The following is a 22,660-nucleotide window of genomic DNA, read 5'->3' as shown; positions in this document are numbered from 1 at the left end:
ATTTTGAATTTTGTTAGTAACAGATTTGCTGGAAAGTATTGGTTTCACTGCAGAAATCTTAAGAGAAATGATTTAAGGTAGGTGAATTTCTTGAAGGAGGGATACTTTTATCTTTTTTATCTTTGTGTTGTTAATACCTTGCATAGTGCCAAAGACATAGATGTTCAGTGTATACTTGATGAATTCAAAAGAAGTTATAGTTTCCAATTCGGATTGGTGAGGGCCACCAAGAATCTCTTGAACTCAGGCATTTGTCATTATGATTGAATTCCAGGGAAACAGAAGAATATGTACACTCCATAGTATAGGCTTTTGTTCATAATCTTTGTTTGACTATACTTTTGGCTCCACACATACTCTATCTCCAACACTTATGAAATTCTGTTTGTGACCAATCCTTCATAATCTTGATAATAGGACTAACAAAACACCATAGCACAATGAAGCTGAGAAGACAGAAAGGAATCAATTACAGTATTGCAGGAAGGATGAAGAGTTATGGTCACAAAGCTACTTTTGAAACTGTTCTTAGAGGAGTTAGCCCTGTTGCCCCAGTGAAATTACTGAGGGAAAAAAAAAAAGCAAGTGATTTCTTCAGAAGTGACTTTATTTTTCTTAGGCTTTAAAATTGTTTTCTATATGGAAGAGAAATTTATTATAATCTTGAGGCAAAATATACATAAAATATGCTAAGAATAGCATAGCCATGCAAGATCCAAATATTCTTGGTAGTGAGGAATGCTGGAATTTAGCTTTGGTATCTCGTTTACAAATTTAAAGAAATGAAAAATACATACAATGGGAAACTAATTTTAAAGACAGATTAAGTCAGCCATAACTATATGGGTTAATTTTTAAAGTATGTACATATTTGTGAACATTTATATTCATGTTTCAAAGGTAAATTTTCATTCCGTTATGGAATCCATACCATAATATGTACCATTCATTTCTCTCTCTCTCTTTTTTCTTTGTACCATTCATTTCTATTTTGACTTTTTATCCAACAAGGACCACACCATGAAAGGCACGAACTCAGAGAATTTACAGTACTGTTACCATAGTACATGTTTCCTCCTTCACTAGGCTGAGATATCTTGGTCCTGATGGACAGTTTAAACTACTTAGGAAAAGAGTGTGGCTATCCTGTGATACTCTTTCTTAATCTGGTAATAAAAGCGATAACACTGGCTGGCCTTTAGACCACACTGTCGTACCTCAGCTTTTTGGCTCAAGATTGCTATTGCTTTGGGTTCCACATTTATCCCTCACCAGTGTCTAAGACCAGGGGAAAATGAGGATAGGCCACTTTAACACACAAGAAAGAATCATCAGAAGTCACCTTACAAGGACAAACAGAGGCTTGATCACAGTCACATCCTTTTCTGATGTCCTATTACACCTTACATCTGTATATACTAAACAGCCGCCAATAGATCTTCCATCTGGCTGCTCTATTACATCTCAGGTAGAACATACATACAGAGAGAAGCTCCCAGATACTCCAATCAAGAAACCATCATAGGGGGCCAAATTAGAAGTGAGGGAAGCCCATATCACATTTTACAAATGGCAGGAAGGAATGATCATTAAAAATTTGAATTGTGAAAATAATTTAATTTGAAAGAGGAGATTAAAAAAAAAAGAGGACAACTATAATAGAAAAAACCCAAATTTATGGACTGTTTTACATTTGCATGGAAATTTGAATTAGGCTTCAAAAAGCCTCCTCTGATTTACATGTGCAGAAAAATTGTTCTCAGACATCCTTCACCAATATTTCCTACTCCCAGAGTACTTTCCATAAATATTTATGTGAGAGTTGATTTGACTCTTTCCTAGTTTCTGCTGGCCTGCTTGCCTATTCAATTTTTTAAAATTTCTGTCAAAATGAAATACTAGCTGGTAGAATGGATAAGCGGCTAAAAATGTAGTCTCTGGTCGATTGAACCCTCACTGTATGATACCTGAATATTTACAGATAAGCTCCACATCCAATCTGGTACTTCTCACCACATCAGAGACACCGAGCTGAACCTCCTCATTGGAGATTTGTTAGAAAACTACTTGCCATTTCTAGCCAGGAATTAACTGCAGTTTTTGTTTTGTTTTGTTTTGTTTTTTTAATTCCCTTAACTGTAGCTTTTCTATGATGGAAATTATCCTAAGTTGGATATGCTTATGATAAAAAGAAAATAGATCGAACTTATCCTAGTTATCAAATCTCCATGGGTAACTATTTGTCTAAAACTTCAGATGCTGCTCATTTCTGTCAGTTCCTCATTTGGTCGTTTCTGGAGGGCTGCATGTTCTTTGCTGACCTGAATGTAGTATCAACTCCTTGAATTCAGGTTGGAATTTCAACGAGAGAGATGAAGCACAGAGGGTTCTACTTATGGCACAACTTACTATTGGGACACACTCACATAATCTTGAAAAGGGCTTTGCTTATTTTCCACTTAGGCTTTGGGTGGTTGAGGTTTAGTACTATTTGAGTCTCAAATATAATAAGTGAATATGGACAAAATTATAAATACTTGATGTTACAAGAATTTCGCAGAATGGCAGGAGCAAATTCTGTTTGCTGGTTTTAGTAGCAGAGCTGGTGGTCCCAGCTGTCTCACTCAAGACAATTTTCATTACAAAGTTCCAGCCAGCCACTTTGCCCGGTGGTCCAGTGTAAAGGTTCCCTTGCAAATCTCCCTAAGAGATAGCACAGCAGATGACTATATCCCAAAGATCTAGTGCTGATACTGATCCAATTTGAACTGAAGCTGAGATCTTGGGTTTGTGAATATGGTTTTCCAACAATTAAAGAAAAAAGAGCCTTCGAAAATGGAAACAATGAGGGTCACCAATACAAGTGAGGGCAGCATTAGACAATTATAATTAGTGGCATTATTTGACAAGGTTACTTTTAAAAACAGGCTTTAAAGATATAAACTCAGAGAAAAGAAGTTTTAATTTTACACTGAACTATCTAAGTGCATATAATCTTCAATATAAAAAGAATAGTATAGTGGAACCACAAAGTTTTTGAAGTGTTTTCCATCTGCGTATAAGCATTTAAACGACCATATGAAGTAAGGAAAAACAAGAAGATTCAAGGTGATGTATCCACGAGGATTGCTCAAATAAAAAAAAACAAAACTGTTCAAATAATACACTACATACTACACAGTTGGTAAGAAGTGGTGGTTCAGAGAGGGGTTAGCTATTATTTTATGTAATCATTTAAATAAGAGATTAAATAAATTAAGATGCAAAACACTGATTTACACAGAACATTTCCAAATATGGAAGCTATACAAAAAAAAAATTGCTACTCTTCATTATCGTCAAGAGGATTCATATTCTAAGCAGTTGTTTCCTCATAGGTGCAATATTTTATTTAGTTCCTATTAAATCTATAGTATATGTTTCAAGATAAGGACTGGCTATGGAAAGGTATTTCCTTCTGGGTAAAACCAAAAATGGGGATTAAACCCATAATATGGGCTGCATGACACCTAGTGAAAAACTAAGTGAACTGATCCAGGCTTCAAGATGTAGGACATATTCTAATTTAACATCATACTGTGACTATTGATTATTCAGCAAAACTCATGGGATGCTTAAATTTATAGTGACTGGGCAAGGCTCTTCAAACAACTTTGATAAGCAAATAGAGTAAAACATCCTTTCAAGGAGACTTACCTGCTCTCTCTCTGTGTTGTTTGTCAGAGAGAACCTGTAGAAAAAAAAAAGAAATCACAACATCTTAGTATCTCAAAATTACACTGCTTTCATCAAAAATAACATCATCAAGTTTGAAAAAAAATCAGATTGTAAAATTGGAACGAATGACCTCCAGAAATGAAAATAAAATGCCAGAAGGGTATTAGGATTGAATAATTTTAGACTGAAAAATTGTTTGGGATAATAAACATAATTAAAACATTTATTTACAAAGAAAATGTGTTAAGTTTGTTCTTTTCTGCATTATATAAAAATTCACGCTATTCTACGTCCATATAGTAACCAAAAGACTCAAGTCTAGTTTTTGTCTTCTACTCCACTGTCCTCGTGTCACCAACAACCTCCTTTGTGCTAAAACCAGTCCCTACTCCACTTTCTCTGTAACACTCCAACAGCCAAGGCAGCTGAGCACTCCTCCTTTCTAAATTTATCTTTCTGGGATTTTGTTTTCTCACACTCTCCCTGCTGTCTATTCTATTTCTCTACCTGCTCCTTCTCATTTTCTTGGTGGGCTCCTTTTTTTGCTTGTGTCCTTCTTATATGTTGATTTCATTTACTTTTATTTTGTTTTGTCAGGCATTGCTCAGGGCCTTCTCTTCTCACTCTGCATTTTTTCCAGGGTAATCTCATCTACTTTTCATCCATATTCTGATAACCCCAGATTTATACCTTCAGACCACATCTCTATCCTTGAGCTCCAGGCCAGTAGAGGAAACTCGTACTGGACATCTGCTTTGGGACATTTCACAGATACCGCAAACTCCATGTGTCCAAAGCCCAACATTATGCACCCCCTTACATACACACCCAGGCTCTCACTGATCCTTTTTCTGTATTCCCATTTAACTGAATGGCTCCACCATTGCTATGGACTGACTGTGTGCTCCCTGCCCCCCCCCCCGAATTCGTACATTGAAGCATAATCCCCAATGTGAAAGTATTTGGAGGGAGGCCTATGGGAAGTATTTAGGTTTGGATGAGATCATAGGCGTGGATCCTCCAAGATGGGGGTGGTGCTCTTAAGAAGATGAAGAGCTCAGAGCTCTTTCTCTGTATGTGAGGACACAGCAAGAAGATGGTGATTTGCAAGCCACAAAACAGGCTCTCACCAGTCCCCGAATCTGCCAGTGCCTTAATTTTAGACTTCCAGCCTTCAGATCTTGAGATATAATGTTTGTTGTTTAAGCCACCTAGTCTACAGCATTTTTGTTATAGCAGCCCGAACTGACTAAAATAGGTATCTACCTAGTTGCTCAAATCAGAAACCCAAAGATCATCCTGACTCTTTCCTGTCCTTCTAGTTAAATTGTTGATGCCTACTCCCAAATCTTGCCTAAATCCATCTGCTTCTTTTCATTCCTATTTCCACATCTGAGCAACATTCAGGTCTTGCTTAGATAACTGCAATAGTTTCCTAATTTCAAGCTGGATTCTAGTCTTATTCCCCTCCAAACTATTCACACCCAGTGTGATCCTTCCGAAATACAATTTCATCATGTCACTCCTTGTAAAACTGTTCCCCATTATCCTAAGAATAAATACAGTTTAGATCACATGCTTAAGATCATATGCTTAGCAATCAGAAAGACAGTGACTAGCTACATGACCTTCAGAAAGTTGCCAAATTTCTTCGAACCTCACTTCCTTGTCAGTCAAATGAGGTTGCTTTCAGGAGTAAATAAAATAATTCATGTGATGTGCTGAGCTGCAAGCGTGGTATAGAAGAGACATATGATGAACATTTGTTGATTTTTCTGAAGTATAAATTCCAAAAACCAGAGACTGAAATTTTACTAACTTTTTCAAAGCATTGAGTAAATGATACTCTACAGGAGTCAGGGATGAAGCAGGCAAAATACTGATGCAGTTAAAGCTTTGTTCTTGATATCTCAGTTCCTACCCACACCATTTTTTTATTCTCTCTTTTTCTCACTCTACTCTATGTCTCTGCTCATACTTATCTGGGTAAAACAAATCCACAAAAGAGTCAATTTTCCCAAGGATCTCTGCAGTTTAAAGCGTACCATCTGACAATACACATCAAGTATTGACCTCTTAATAGGAAAACTTCAGACGCTGTGACAATGAGGAGGAAAAGTTCTCTCCACATTTCTCAGGTAATAACAAGTAGGTGACTACTTACTGCTCTAGAAAAAAAACAACCTGACAGCAGATGGCAGCTTAACATATTTATTTATTTATTTAGTAGTATTATAGCATATTTAGATGGTTCTGACTTGGTCTGGAAGAAAATTTATTAAATGATTATTTGATTTAGAATAGCATGTAGAATAAAATTAGAAAGTAAAATAACTTACATTAACAATTATCTTCTAAATATCTAAATATTTTCTAAATATCACAATAATGTTTTAGTCATTATACAAAGAAATAACCCAGTAGAATTCAACCTGAACTGTTTAAGAATTCTCATTTATGAGAAATTACTACAGAGAAATTTCAGCCTGAGGGCATAAAAAGAAAACAAAACCTATTAAGTAGGCCTCCTCACCTACTCCTTCAGATTGAGTGCTAACATAGCTACTCATATGTTAATAAGAAATAATCCTTCACAGAATAATTAGAAATTAGATTACCTGATTCCAATGAATACTTATAAGTGATATAAGTATTATATTATAAGTGAATATTATATTATAAGTGAATATTATAAGTGAATACATAAGTGAATACTTATGCCACTAAAGTGTATACTTAAAGTGGTTAAGACAATAAATTTATGCTATGCATATTTTTCTACAATTAAAAAAGACACATAAAAATCTCTAGATGCATATATTCTATTGTAACAGAAACCCCTTTAGGCCCTGGCAATATATCACATTGATAGAATATCTCTAAGAACTAAAATGTGACTTATGGGCAGATAATAAAGGAAATGATACTAACTTGGAGATAATTATTTATACTCACCTAAAGTTACCATTAGATTATAGTCAGCTTCAGAAACATAAGAAAGAAGGGTGCACTTTAGAGCAGAATGTGGGATGTCATTCACTGATGCCAAGTTAGTTAGATAAAATGTTTCTAGACCACCAACGGGTTGTTGAGTGCTTTGTCAATATATGGAAACACACATGCTGGGTGCTTGACAGTTCATCTCTGTTGTATAGATGGCTGGGGGCAGGTAAGTCATCAAAGCTGCAGATTAGGAACTCTAGAACTGTTAGAATTATTCTATCTTATGGAAAAATTATAGTAAATTCCTTTGAATTAAGTTTAAGAGTCTTCTGCCTCATTTGGGGAGATCTCACAGAAGGTATTAAGTTTTTAATACCTCTAAAGCCATAATAATTATAAATCCATGTTCACACAGTCTAAGAATAACAGCATTTTAGGAATTGTCTTATGATATGGCTGGATTTAAAACGCAATTGCTTTTTGGAACAAATTTACCCAGATAAGTATCCCTTGCCCACACAGACAAATATGCAGATTAAATGAACAGAACAATACCAGATAATCATAAAATATCCAGATAATTTTTGGGGGAGGCTATGGTCCTTGGGGCACATGATGATCCATCAAGTCAATAAATACATTAACTACTACTGTCCGAGAGAAATCTGAAAGCTATATCCAACACCTACTGCTCCTGAAACACAGAGGGCATATTTGTTCCTAACGCTGTCATCGTAAACCTTTAAAACCCAAAGCAGCAGATAAAATATCAAAGTAAATAAACTCTTAAATAAACCCGTAAGCCATTTTACTATTTGCTCTTTACTTTGTCCAGAATACACCTGCTGGTTTCAACATCAATAAATTATATTCAGAGGTGACCCTGATTTAAACATCACAGAAGAATGTCTAAGTAGCAATGACCAAATAAAATTAATCACCAGATCATCACTAGAACTCTGGTTTCCTTGGACAAATAGAAGGGATGTGAGTATTACACACTGACTTCGGCCTAAATAAATTAAGGATGACTGACACCGATGTAAGTGAATTTATCTCTCAAAAAAACTTTTCTAATCCTCATGTTAGCTACCTAATAGGTCATGTACAAACTATATGTAAAAATGAAAGAGAAAACAAAATATGCAAAGCACTAAAATCTAGAATTTCAGAGTCATTTTAAAGGAGTCTTTCTTATAGAGAGGTTCAACCAAAGTATCAGTTCATGAAGAAAAAAATGAAAATATTATGTTCTCTTATCACCATGCTAAACTCTCAATATTGACTTTAAATTTGAATTCGAAATATTCCAAAGAAGTTTCCAAAACTTTTTATTTCTGCACAAATTCTGTATACTTTTCCTATCTAATTCTCAAAGCAATTTTTTCTTTGACTCAGGTTGAGAAAAGACTGAAGTGACTCTTAGTTGGTGGGGTATGTGGAAAAACAGAAGTAATCAATTTCCTCACCATTTCCTATGCAATGAAAGCCCCCCCCCATGCACTAAAAATGATAGAGAGAACACACGATTTTAAATCTACTCTTTATTTTTATTTGATCTTCCTTGATTTCCTCTACACCCAAGATACATAATAATGTTTATTTCAGTGCATACAAAAATCTCAATGAATTTTAAACATAATAGCCACATGAAAATCTACTTTTCCAGATTTAAAAACATTTTGGTTCAACCCATGATGTATAAATCTTTCTACTTCTAAATTTAAATTTGGGTGTATGTATATTAGTATTCACATATTTGAGTAGATCTGGTAAGTAATATATAATTTTAGATGTTTAATCTAAATGCAAAAAAAAACCCAGTCTTTACTAGCTCAGTGAGTCTAAAGTGATGTTATTTAATAAACCATGGCATTTTAATAAGCATTCTTGACATCTGGTGTTAATAAAAAGGATTTTATATTTTACAGTTAACATTTAAAGAAAAAACATGACTGCAGTTTTGCTATTTATCGCAGACCACAGATGGCATAGGCCACATTTGGGTGGCTTCATTTCCTTCTTGATTAGTTTATATAAAGAGGCCACTTGTTTTCTCTCTTTCTGTGTATGTTTTATATAAGATTTGGACTAAGTCCCAGAAATGAATAAATGAAGGAAGAAAGGAATGCATCAAATAAAAATTAAGTTTCTTAATAACAAAACTGATTATAGAATTTTCCTGGATCCAGTTTAGTTAATAAAGTTCATTTTAAACAATGATCCAAGGAATTTTGCATCTGGATAAATATTTGAAGTAAGTTTTCCAGAACTGGAAAAAAAAAACAACAACAAGGACCTAAAAATTTCCATTTCTGCATAACCAGTCTCACTAGGCAAAGTTGACCAATCCTTTGATTCAAGGCAGGTTTTGCTAGGACCTGTATGGAAGCAGCAGCTGAGCATGTGGCCACTGGGACAACTAGACTTGTCTGTGGACCATGAACCAAAAATATAGGTCTTCTTGTCCTACTTGCTCAGACTTACTGTGTCCCTCCCTTTAGGTCCTCCTTTTAGGCCATCCTGTTCCAACTTAGACATTGGACTTTTACTTTCCCCATATTGACCCCAACATACCAGCTCTTTACTCTTTCTTCTAGAAGATGTCACTACTACTCTGGGAACATTAATGCAATACCACAAAGTATGGATCCTATGAATTTTCATTAAATTTTGTTAGAAGAATTGAAAACTAATGACTATACTTACACAAGTGTTTACCAGGTAGTAATAACATATTACGTTGTGAGTAATAATATTATGTTATGAGACACTCAAAGTAAATAATAGAACACTGAATGCAAAGCCAATGAATTAATCCATCAGAAATGGAGAAATAGGAGTATGAATTAACTAAAAAACAAACATTTTTTTCTTCTTATTTAGTTTGGAATTATTTAATAATCATAAAAAGTGTTTGGTTTCATGATTTAAACACGGATTTCCTAGCCAAGTAATATCATAGGCCCAGTGAGAAATACTTTGCGTGTGTTGGCCCAGTTATCTAGCTTTACAGGAGGGCTGATTCATTCACCTTAAGACAATTTGTGGGTGAGTAAAAGACTCCAGAGTTTGACCGTCTAGAAGAAGATATAAGACATATACATGTAAACCAAGTAGAAAGCTATTCTGTGAAGAATGTGTTTCAATATAGAATTAACTAACTTAGGTAAGTGCAGTTAACATTTAAGAACACCTTAAAGTTAGTACTGAAAAGAATTCCACTACTTTTGGGTAATGTTGTTGGGAATGTTGTTTGGGTAAGAAGTTGGGAATGATTTCTATGAGTAATATGGACTCCAACAGAGTTGACTGTGCAACAGTAAATCTGGAAGCTGTATGAAAAGAAGGGCTAAGGGAAGAAGAAATGGGCAGGAGTCAGGGGATTATTGTAGTCGATCAAGACCAAATGAAATAAAAGTATCTGAACTAGACTATGTATGAAGACATGGTATTCATGAATAATAGGAGGAGATTTAGAGCAGGGAGAGAGAGGGAAGAAGAGAGGCATCTTGGATGGTTTTCAGGTTTTGCTTTGGGCAACCTGGTCCATTGAGGTGTCACATTGATGAAGATGAGCAAATTTTGAGTACTGGAAAATTAAGGCCTGCCTTTCTCTATTTCTTTTAAGCCATTATGGTATATTATAAGGAGCTGGGTTTAGGGGCACCTGGGTGGCTCAGCTGGTTGGGCATCTGACTCTTGATTTGGGTTCAGGTCATAATATTGGGATATGGAATCAAGCCCCACAACTGGCTCTGTGTTGAGCATGGTGCTTGCTTGGAATTCTCTCTCTCTCCCTCTCCTTTTGCTCCTCCCCACTTTGCCCTCTCCCCCATGCTCTCTCTTTCTTTCTCTCAGGAAGGAAGGAAGGAAAGAAGGAATGAAGGAAGGAAGGAAGGGAGGGAGGGTTGGGTTTATGAGTTAGACACATTGGATTTGAGACTTGAATCTAACTCTTGCTAGTTACATGGGCTTAGGCAAATTTTCTCACTTGTCTGAGATGTAGTTTCCTTATATGTAAAATGGAAATAGTAATAAAAATTTCATAGGAATGTAAAGATTAAATTGAAAAAATTGTGTACCATCTTTCATTCATCCATAGTGTCTAGGACAAGACTGGGCACATTATGACCTTAATGTGTTCATTCTAAATAAATGAGTAACATGGAACACTTATGTGTATCTACATGAAAATATCTTTCTCTCCAACTATTGTATTCAGTTTAATCTCTCACTTTAAAAATACTGCCCACCATTAAGAAGTCATAGAAAGAAGTCATTCTATCACACCTCAATTCTGTCCTTTAGTAATCATAACCCTGCCTTACTTTTAAGTGTTCGTAAGTAAGAAATCAAAATTAAGAGTTTGGTTTAGCTGTTACCACATGGCCAGCATCCTTGGGCAACCCCGGGGTTTGACTGCTTCATAGACCTATTTGTCTTGGCTGTCAAGCTTATTTTTATAGACCAGTACTGCCAGTTTTTAAGATTATTCAGAATTATAGTGACATATTTTATTTAATGCTTCATTTTCTTTATAAGAGTGCTTTTCTGGTTTAAAAACAAACAAAAAAAAAAACGAAACATCTCATGAGCTTGATGACTTAGGCCCTGACATGTTCAGCTTAATATAGGCCAGTAGAGAAGAAGTGGGTCACCACGTTCTGGACACAAAGCCCTGGAAAATGTCAGAAGTTGGATGGTCTGCTCTTCTGTCTGTCCCCAGCTCAAGTAACTTCCTGAATAAATCCAAAGTTCTTTAAAAAATAAAAATGACTCTTAAGAACATGTTTTTTTCTGGGTATGGAAGAAACACTGATGATGTTGGCTTTTCTGGAGCACCCTTTTCATTCTGAATTTAAAAGCCACAGAAAATGCAATAGTTTAATAAAATGCCCTTAGGAGATGGAATATAGGAGATAATAATACAGTATCACTAGTTCTGTTTGTGTTAATGGAGGTCTGGGACTTTAAAACTACCATTTACCAAAACATAACTTAACATCATCTTTAGGCAAAAACACTTGTATAAATGCTTTCCTGCATGCTACAATTAAAGGAGGGAGGGAGGGAGGGAGGGAAGGAAGGAAGGATGAAAGGAAGGAAGGAAGGAGGGAAGTAAGTAAGTTAGGAAGGAAGGAAGAAGGAAGGAAGGAAGGAAAGAAGGGGCTAAAAAATGTGGGGGAGGTGGGATTTTTGGTCCTGCTGTTTGTCAAAAAAATGGCCTGAATTCTTGATTCTCTGTTCCTGAATCCTTGACATAAAGTTGTTGATGAGTAGTGAAAAGGATAAAAGGAACATATCAGGAAGAAGAAACTTAAAAGGGAAGGCTGATGAATTTATGATATTAAACCCACAAGCCAAACAGTCCTTGAACAACTGAAAGATGCTTTTTTCCCCTTGTGTTTAATTAATGCCTCCTCTCCTAACTCAAAGGGATCCCTAACTTGTTGTAGTTATAAAAATGCACTACTCTGATCTGCTCAGAGAGCTATTGCCCCCTGGAACCACCACCCATTTAATGCTGAGGCCATACTTCCCAAAGGCTGTTCTCACCCAATGAGTAAACTTGGTAGTTGTATTAATACAGGCTCTTTCCAGCCAGAGACAGGACGCTCTGTAGATGACTTTGCTACAGGACTTCCCATTGGTCTGGCCAAACCTTTCTCAGAACTGCACTGTGTCTCCTCCTTCCATTTCCCTTCCCACAGGTGTCATACCCCCAGTATTGTATGGATGCTCTTCCCCCCTTTCCCTGCTCCCTTTTTAAATAAATCTCTTGCATGTCTAATCCTACTTGGTATCTGCCTATTGAATGACATAAAGTAAACTTTCATCTACTATCCTGTTCTTGTTTTATGGTTATGAACAGGTATTTATAAACAGAAAGGCTGACGCAAAGAAAGATGTAATAAACTGCTGAAGAGGATACTATAACTCAATGATCTGAGGCTCCTGATCCCCACAATCATTCATTTAACAAATATATATTGAATGCCTCCTATGTGCCTGGTTCTGGACCTTATCTTAAGAATAAAGAGCACCTCTTTGAGTGGCATGCTCAGATTTGTGATGTAATAACATCATCTGCTACAAAGTGGGGGATGAACCAAAGGGGAGCAAGGCTAAATGGGAGAGGCCAGTCTGGAGACTGGTGCAATCACCAAGGAAGAGATGATGATGGCATGTGTCAGAATAGTCCCAGTGTAGGTAGAAGAGGTGGGGACATATTTCATGGGGAAAATTGAGATTCGTGATTCAGCAGATATTTACCCTCGACCAAGCCCTGGGCTATGCTCTGGAAAGACAGACAAAAGACACACTCTCAAATGTCCAGAAGCATTTGGTTGACTTCTGTTCAAAGATGTGTGTGTAAAGGATCTTTTACTCTACTCCAGTCCCTTAAAGGCCAGAGACATAATGGGAAACAGAAGAAAAAAACCCAAAGCCTCCACCACCAATAAAACAAAAAAATGGCCATAAGCCTAAACCACAGACTAGAAACACAGAAGTCAATTACAGTGGAAAGCGCTGCCAAAACAAGGGTGCTGAGAGCAGCCCAAAACCTCAGACTCCGAACAGGATGCAGACTTCTCTGAAAATAAGTGTCACAATAGTGGAAAGTCTAGCCAATGATCCTTTGATTAGAACAACCAGTACTAGGAGAGTTGGAGAGAGGCAGGGAGTGTTCTTGCGTGCAGTGCCCTATCATGGAAGGAAGGCAGAAGAGGTGGGTTCATGATACACAGGCTAACATGCCATATTACCTTCTACACCCAGAAGTGAGTGAGGGTGAGGGACAGAGGGCAATAACCAATTATCAGATCTGACGCAAACGCTTACGACTCATTGGGCTTCACTCTGCATCAATCTTCCCTTTAGCGCAGGGATTTCAACTAGTGCCTGCTGGTCAAATCCAACCATTGCTTGTTTTTGTTCTACTATGAGCTGAGAACAGTTTTTACGTTTTCAAGTGGCTAAAAAAATCAGATGAATAATAATATTTTGTGACACAAGAAAATTATATGAAATCCAAATTTCATCATCCATGAATAAAGTTTTATTGGAACACAGCCATGTTCATCTGTTTACATCTTTTCTATGGTTGCTTTCAGGCTATTTATTAGTCTGATAGAGCTTCTGTGACAAAATATCACAGAGCGGGCAGCTTAAACAACAGAAATTTCTTCATTGCCAATTTGAATACCTTTTATTTCTCTTTGTTGTCTGATTGCTGTTGCTAGGATTTCTAATACTATGTTGACAAGAGTGGTGAGAGTGGGCATCCTTGTTGTGTTCCTGATCTCAAAGGGAAGGCTGTCAGCTTTTTCCCATTGAGGATGATATTCGCTGTGGGCTCTTCATAGACAGATTTTATGAAGTTGAGGAATGTTCCCTCTATCCTTATACTGTGAAGCATTTTAATCAGTAACGGATGCTGTATCTTGTCAAATGCTTTTTCTGCATTAATTGAGAGGACCATGTGGTTCTTCCCTCTTCTCTTATTGATTTGTTCTATCACACTGATTGATTTGTGAATGCTGAACCACCCTTGCAACTCTAATGTTCATAGCAACAATGGCCACAGTCGCCAAACTGTGGAAAGAACCAAGATGCCCTTCAATGGATGAATGGGTAAGGAAGATATGGCCCATATATACTATGGAGTATTATGCCTCCATCAGAAAGGATGAATACCCAACTTTTGTAGCAACATGGACGGGACTGGAAGAGATTAGGCTGAGTGAAATAAGTCAAGCAGAGAGAGTCAATTATCATATGGTTTCACTTATTTGTGGAGCATAAGGAATAACACGGAGGACATGGGGAGCTGGGGAGGAGAAGGGAGTTGGGGGAAATTGGAGGGGGAGACAAACCATGAGAGACTGCGGATTCTAGAGAAACAATCTGAGGGTTTTGGAGGGGAGGAGGGTGGGAGGTTGGGTGAGCCTGGAGGTGGGTATTATGGAGGGCATGTATTGCATGTTGCATGGAGCACTGGGTGTGGTACATAAACAATGAATTCTGGAACGCTGAAAAGAAATTTAAAAAAAATAAATAAAAAATTAAAAAAAATAAACAAGAGAAATTTGTCTTCTTACAGTTTTGGAGGCTGAACTTTTAAGATCAAGGTGCTGGCAGAGTTAGTTTCTCCTAAGGCCTCTCTCTTCTCCTTGGTTCACAGACATATTCCTACTCTATCCTCACCTAGTCTTTTCCCTGTGCATGCACATCCCTGGTGTCTCTTCCTCTTCTTTTAAGGACACCAGTCCTATTAGATTAGGCCTTACCTTTCTTTTTCTTTTTTTTTTTTTTTTAAGATTTTATTTATTTACTTGACAGACAGAGATCACAAGTAGGCAGAGAGGCAGGCAGAGACAGAGAGAGAGGAAGAAGCAGGCTCTCTGCTCAGCAGAGAGCCCGATGCGGGGCTTGATCCCAGGATCCTGAGATCATGACCTGAGCCAAAGGCAGAGGCTTTAACCCACTGAGCCACCCAGGTGCCCCTAGGCCTTACCTTTATGATCTCATTTAATCTTAACTATCTCCCTAAAGGCCCTATCTCTGAATTCAGCCACAGTGAGGATTAGGGCTTTAACCTATGATCTGTAAGGGGACACAATTCCATCCATAACTGTCTACAACAGCCAAACTGAATAGTTATGAAAGAGACTGTACAGCCTGCAAAGCCTAAGATATGTACTATCTGGCACTTCACTGAAGAAGTTCACCAAGAATATCCAAAAAATGAGAGAAGACTTCCCACCAGAGCAAGGAAAATACCAGATTCAGTAACAGACTATTTATTATAAGATAACAGTTCGTCAGCTCATCCTTCACCTCAGTCCTAGGCTCATATTATTCTCTGAAATGAGTATGCCATATTCAAATATGAGCAACAATCACAGAAGGACCACTGAGGGACATGCACAAGGAATTTGAGAAAAAAGAAGTGTGTGTGTGTGTATGTGTGTGTGTATGTGTGTAGGGGGGTGGATTTTGGAGTAGGATGGTGAGAACGCAAGCAAACATGTGCCTCAAAATAAATTGCACAAAGAACTCAATAAAAATTCACAGTGACAATTCTCCATTATTTCAAATAAATTATACACCACATGATCTCTCTTTAAAAGTTTTAAGCTAAAAAAAGAAATCTACTTATTAAAACAATGTATTGTAAAACTACTGACAAGTCAGCCAGCAAGGCCTAAGACTGAAATAGAGGAGGAACAGAATAATGTTGAATGAAAGTTACATCTGATGCCACAAAACTAAAAGAGAAGTTTAGGCAGAAAATACAGCCACACTTAGGTTTGAAGAACCTGACGAGGTGGCAAATGACCATGTCAAGAGTACCGGGATAAATATGAAGGAAAAAGAAAAGTCTAACATACATAGAATTGGTGTTCTGGAGAAGAGAACAATGGTAAGGACCCAAAGAGTATTCAAACCATAGCAGAAAAGTTTCCTGAAATAAAAGAACAACTTAACTTTGTTGCTTGATGGGACACACTGGGCTCCAGAAAATCTGCAATGTCATGTGCCAGTGAACTGACTGATATTGGCCCTTGCATGAATTATATAGCCATCTGGATGGAAAGACTCAAGCCAGAAAGCAGCGATCATCTGTTTACAGAGGTCTTAGGACAGTAAAATGTGACTCCAAAAGCAGATGCCTGATCAACTTGTTCTATAAGTATAAAAATGACAGATAGGATTGCAAGAGTTCAAGTAACATCTCATGTACCTCCTTGAAAAATCCAAATTGTTAACAAAGACTACCAGGAGGAAGATAGAAGTGAAAAATTATTAGAGATGGAGAAATCATGAGACAAGGGCAGGTAGTGAACATTGAATCTACTTAAATACAGAATCAAGATATTTATACAGTTTTATATAATTTTAGTTTTATAATTAAAATTCATGCAATTAGGTTTTTATTCTGGCAGTGTCAAAATATAATATAAAAACGTCACTCAAAGGTGTGGGGAATGGCATATAAGGTGAGGTACAAATGTGCTGATTTCCTTATCTTTTATAACAAGTGTTAACAGGTATTATTTAAAATTGAAATATGTAGTTTACAAAAGCATAACAAACCTGATCACTTAGTGGTTTTCATACTTTCTGTTAACTTTAAGGAATCTTTATGATCTGCTTTCTCACGTGTACAGAAACTTTTAAGTTTAGCAACTCTGCTAGTCTCACAGGATTCATTTTCTTACCATCAAATAAAATTGAAATATAAAAAAATTACGATGATGATTACATGTAGATTTGGCAAGGCCATTGCTAACACAGATGGAACTTTTCTGTGAATTAGAAAAAGGCAACATCTGTTGAAGAAAAAATTACATGTACACAGAGAATTCCTCTGGGTAGCTGAATTACAAAAGGCCCACCTTTCTCCTGATAAATGATCCCAGAATTTCAGATGGTCTTCACTCCCTTGGAAGGGTTCCTCTAAGCCCAGGAACAACCTACACAACATGTTTATTATTATTATTATTTTAAAATGTATATTATTATGGTATTGTTATTATTGCATATTGTTAATATAATAATATATCACTATTATTATTATTAATCTTGTGATTTTTTCATTTTTTAGCTTTGTTGAGGTGTAAGTGATATAGAATAAATGACACAGATGTAATTCAGTGTATACTTTGATAAATTTTGAAAATGTGCAATATCCATGAAGCCATCATCACAACCAATTAACATATCTGCCTTCTAAAACTTCCTTTGTGCTCCTTTGAAATCACCTCTCACATCCTTTCTTGTCTCCCACCTCCAGTCCCCAGACAACCTATGATTGGCCTTCTCTCACTGCAGATTAGTCTGTAGTGTTAAGAATTTTATATAAATGGAATCATGCAGTATCTATTTTTTCTGGTTTCTTTCACTTAGTATAATGCATTTGAAATTCATCCATATTATTTATGTATCAAGAGTTTGTTTTTATTTTTGATGATTCATTCCATTATAAAAAGATATCACAATTTGTTTATCTATTTGTCCATCATGGACACTTAGGTAGTTTCCAGTTTTGGGCTACTACAAATAAAGTTTCTATGAATATTCATTTATAATTCATCTTACTGGAATTTTCTTCTTTTTCTCATGGAAGTGGAATGATGGGATCATATGATAGGCATGTATTTAACTTCTTAAGAACCTGTTTTCCAAAGTATTGTACTTTGTTTGACAAAGTTTGTACTTTGTCAACCTGTTTTCCAAAGTATTGTACCATTTTACATCCCCCAAAACAGTACAGAAGAGCTCCAGTCACTCCACATCCTTGCCAACACATGGCATGGTCAGTCTCTTTAATTTTAGCTATTCTAATGGTTTTAATTTTTTGTGGTTTTAATCTGCATTTCCCTAATAATGATGTGGAGTCTTGTTTCCATGTGCTTATTTGCCATTTCAGATTACTTGTATATTTAAAAAAATATTTTATTTATTTATTTAAAAGAGAGACAGAGAGCGCAGCAGAACTGGCAGAGGGAGAGGGAGAAGCAGACTCCCTGCTGAGCAGGAAGCCCTATGCCGGGCTTGATCCAAGGACCCTGAGATCATAACCTGAGCTGAAGGCAGATGCTTAACCAACTGAGCCACCCAGTGCCCCTTATTTGTCCATTTTTATAAGGATGAGTTCTCATTATTGCATTTTTAGAGTTCCTTATATATTGTAGATACAAGTCCTTTATCAGATAAATGATTTGTGAAAATTTTCTTCCAGTCTATGGTTCCCCTCTTTATTCTTTTAGTGAGTCTTCTGAAGGGCCTAAGTTCTTAAAGCTGAAAATCTCCACCTTACCAATTTTTTTTAATGGATTACTTTTGGTTTCATATCTAAGAAATCTTTGCCTAAACCAAAGTCATAAAGATGTCTCCTGTGTTTTATTCTATAAGTTTTAGAGTTTTAGATTTTCCATTTGTCTATGATCCCTTCCGGGATAATTTTTGTGTGTGGTGAGAGGTACAGACAAAGATTCGTTTTTTGCATAGGGACATCTAATTGTTTCAATACCATTTGCTGAAAAGACTATCTTTTCTTTATTGAATTGCCTTTGCCTCTTGGTCTGCCTTCTTTTGCATTACTTTATTTCAATGGTGGCATTTTATCTCCTTAGTTGGTTTATAAACTGTAACTTCTTGGGGATTTTTTTATTGTTGTTATCTTGATTGCACTCTTAGTTCTTGCTCTAGGGTTTATAGTTTTCATCTTTGACTTACCAGTCTAATTCAAGTAACAGAATACCACTTTATGTAGTACATAAAACTTACAAGACTATACTTCCATTATCCCTGTCTTTTGGACTATTATTGTCAGATGTCTTACCTTTGTTTCTGTTATGAACCTTCAATACATTGTTGTTGTATTTGTTTTACACTCAATTGTTTTTAAAGAGATCAAAAACATTTTCGTTTGCATTTACCCACCTATTTATAATTTCTAGCACACTCAGTTCCTTTGTGTAGATCCAGAGTTCCATTCAGGATCATTTTCTTTTAGCTTGGTGGACTTTCTTTAATATTTTTTGTAGTACAGGTCTGCTGGTGATGAATATTTTGATTTTTTTAATGCATAATGCAGTCACTATTTTACCTTTATTTGAAAGATATTTTTTCTGGGTATAGAATTCTAATTTGACTGTTTTTCTTTCAGTACCTAAACAGTGCTCCACTGGCTTGCATTATTTTCAAACAGAAATCTGAGGTCATTCTTATCTTTGTTCCTCTGTATGGAATGTGTCTTTTTCTTTTCCTCTGGCAGCTTTTAAGATTATCTCTTTAGCATTTGTTTTAAGTAATTTCATTATGATGTGCCTTAGTGTAGTTTTCAATTTCTTATGCTTGGATTTCATTGAAGATCCTGGTTCTGTTGGCTTGAAGTTTTTGTCAAATTTAGAAGAATTGGGCCATTATTTCTTCAAATATTTTTTTCTGTTTCCTCTTTCTCCTTTGAGAACTCTAATATCTGTATATGTGGCAGCTTGAAGTTATCCCAAAGCCAACTGATTTTTAAAAAAAAATAGGTTGCATTTTTTAATCTTTTTTTAAAAGATTTTGTTTATTTATTTGACAGAGAGACACAACACAGCAAGAGAGGGAACACGAGCAGGGGGAGTGGGAGAGGGAAAAGCAGGCTTCCCACCAAGCAGGGAGCCCAATGCAGGGTTCAATGCAGGGCTCAATCCCAGGATCCTGGGATCATGACGTGAGCTGAAGGGCTGAAGGCAGATGCTTAAGGACTGAGCCACCCAGGCACCCCTAGATTGTATTTTTTAAATGTGAAAATTAAAAAAATTTTTAATTTTTTAATTTACATCAAAACTAAGTATAAGGTACGGAGAGAGTTCTCATATACCCCGCTACGCGCACGCACATGCGGGCGCGCACACACACACACACACACACACACACACAATCTTTCCCACTTTCGACATCCCCCACTGAATTGTTATAATCATTAAAACTGATGAACCTACACTGACATATTGTTATTACCTAAAGTCCATAGTTTATATTAGAGTTTGCTCCTGGTGTTATATATTCCATGGGTTTAGACCAATCTATGACACATATCTACCATTATAGAGTTATACTGCCCTGAAAATCCTCAGTTCTCTGACTATTCATTTCTCTCTCCCCTCTGACTTCTGGTAACCACTGATCTTTCATTGCCTCCACAGTTTTGCCTTTTCCAGAATGTCATATAGTTGCAATGAAGGAGCATGCAGCTGTCGCAGATTGTCTTCTTTCACCTAGAAATATGCATTCAAATTTCTTCCAGTTTTTTCATGGCTCAATAGCTCATTTTGTTCAACACTGAATAATATTCCACTGTCTAGACATATCACAGTTTATCTATTACTCTATTTTTACTATCTACTGAAGTACAGCTTGGTTGTTTCCAAGTTTTGATAATTATGAATAATATAAATTACAAAACAAAAAATAATAATTATGAATAATATGAACATTATAAATAAATGTTTTAAATATTCACATGTAGGTTTTGAATGCCATGAGTTTTCAGCTCTTTTGGATAAATGCCAAGAAGCATAATTGCTGGATCATAAGGTAAAAGTATGATTAATATTTTAAGAAACTTCCAAACTGGCTGTACCACTTTGCATTCCCCACAGTGAGCGAGAGCTTCTATTGCTCCATATCCTCACCATCATTTGCTGTGTCAGTGTTCTGGATTTTGACCCTTCCAGTAGGTGTGTAATGGTATCTCATTGCTGTTTTCACTTGGATTTTCTTGATGAAATATGATGTGCAGCATCTTTTCATGTTTATTTACCATCTGGATATCTTCTCTGGTGAGGCATGCTTTTTCTTTCTCCCAAACTCTTTTTTCTCTGTGTGTTTCATTTTGGATGGTTTTTATGTCTTCACTTTCACTCACCAATCTTTTCCTCTGTAGTGTCTCAACTACTATAAGTCTTATGAAGTGCATTTTTTTTTTTTTTACCTCATTCACTACTAGCAGTTCACTTTGGATATCTTTTTGTATCTTTCATGTCTCTACTTAACATGCTTCATTCTCTAGGTTCTTGAACATTATGCAATGTGATTATAGGAGATGTTTTAATGTGTTTGTCTAAGAATTCTATCATTTGTAGCATTTCTGGGCCTGTTTCTATTAATTAATCCTTATCCTCATTATGAGTCAATTTGCCTGCTTCTTTGCATTCCTGGTAATTTTTAATTGAATGTCAGTTTTTGTGAGTTTTTCCCTGTTGAGCGCTAAATATTTTTAAATTCTTATATTCTTTAACTTTGTTCTGGGATGTGGTTAGGTTGGTTGGAAACAATTTAATCCTTCCAAAGCTTGCTTTTAAGCTTTCTTATATGAAATCAGAGCAGCCTTTATTCTTAGGCTCATTTTTCCCAATTATTTAAGCAATTTCTTTTGAGTACACTACCCAATGTCCTGTGAATTGCAAAGATTTTTTTAATGGTGGGTGAAGAGAACGCAAAATATTCTCAGCCCTGGGTAAACTCTGGGATTGTTACCTCTGATAATTTCTGGTGTTTCTTTCCCTGGTCTTGGGTAATTTCTTCACCAGCATGTGCTAAACAGTACTCGGGTGCAGATTTAAGGCTTGGGAAACCCTCTACAGTCACCCCTGCCCCACCCAGGGCTCTTCCTCTTTGTGAAGTTCTCCCTCCAGTGCTCTCTGTTGGATTCTAACTGCCCTGGTTTTCCTGTGGCCCAACACTGTCTTCTCAAGTCAGGGAGAACATCAGGCTCTGCCTGGACTCCCCCTCCCTGCGCTGCAGCCTAGAAAGTTTTCTCAGGAAGTAGGCTGGAACAACTGTCAGGCTCAACTTGTTGATTTCCCCTTTTCTAGGTTCACTGTCCTGTACTGCCAGATGTCCAATATCTGAAAACCACTCTTTCATATATTGCATCTTTTTTTTTTTTTTTTTGGTTATTTAAAGTGGAAGGTATATCCAGCTCCCATTATTCTATCTTAGCTGAAAGTAGAAGTCCCAAATGTGTTTCTGTAAAATTATTTTTTTCCTGTCTATCTATTTATCTGTCAAGGGATTTATGGGCTAACGGTCAACAATATTAATGAAGGTTGTTTCTGAGTCATGGGATTAGGATGATATTGTAGTTCCTCCTTTGTGCTTTTCTGTATTTCCCAAGTTTTAAAAACTGACAATGTATCACTTTTATTTTTAAAAACAACCAATGGCTCTTTCTCCAATAGAGCATTTACTATCCCAAATTAAAAAATAAAAATCATTAACATGTTTATTCTTTTTTCTAGATTTCTAAAGCATCATGCAGAATTAATTTAAAAAATGGCAAACAGAAAAGAGCAATATCTTTTTTGCACAAAACTAAAATTGCCAGTTCCATACTTTAAAACTATGTTATCTAACCTGAAATCCTGACAATCTGAAGCCTGTTTAAAAATGTAAATATGTGTGATAGACACACAATAGCATGCTCTCAGCAACA

The 22,660-nt window shown here is 36.3% G+C and overlaps 1 protein-coding gene across 2 annotated transcripts in view; it reads right to left on the bottom strand.

Moving 5' to 3' along the window:
* The window catches only part of STARD13 (StAR related lipid transfer domain containing 13), a 516,117-nt gene that overhangs the window by 302,086 nt on the left and 191,371 nt on the right, over positions 1 to 22,660 (bottom strand). For both annotated transcript variants that reach the window (XM_080798625.1, XM_080798627.1), the window contains exon 4: positions 3,697 to 3,730. In XM_080798625.1, the coding sequence (XP_080654751.1) occupies positions 3,697 to 3,730 (34 nt within the window). The remainder of the gene's footprint in view (positions 1 to 3,696; positions 3,731 to 22,660) is intronic.

The sequence above is a fragment of the Martes martes genome (assembly GCF_963455335.1).
Source record: "Martes martes genome assembly, chromosome: 3".
In the NCBI taxonomy this organism is placed as follows: Eukaryota; Metazoa; Chordata; class Mammalia; order Carnivora; family Mustelidae; genus Martes; species Martes martes.
This window is presented reverse-complemented; position numbering and strand designations above follow the sequence as displayed.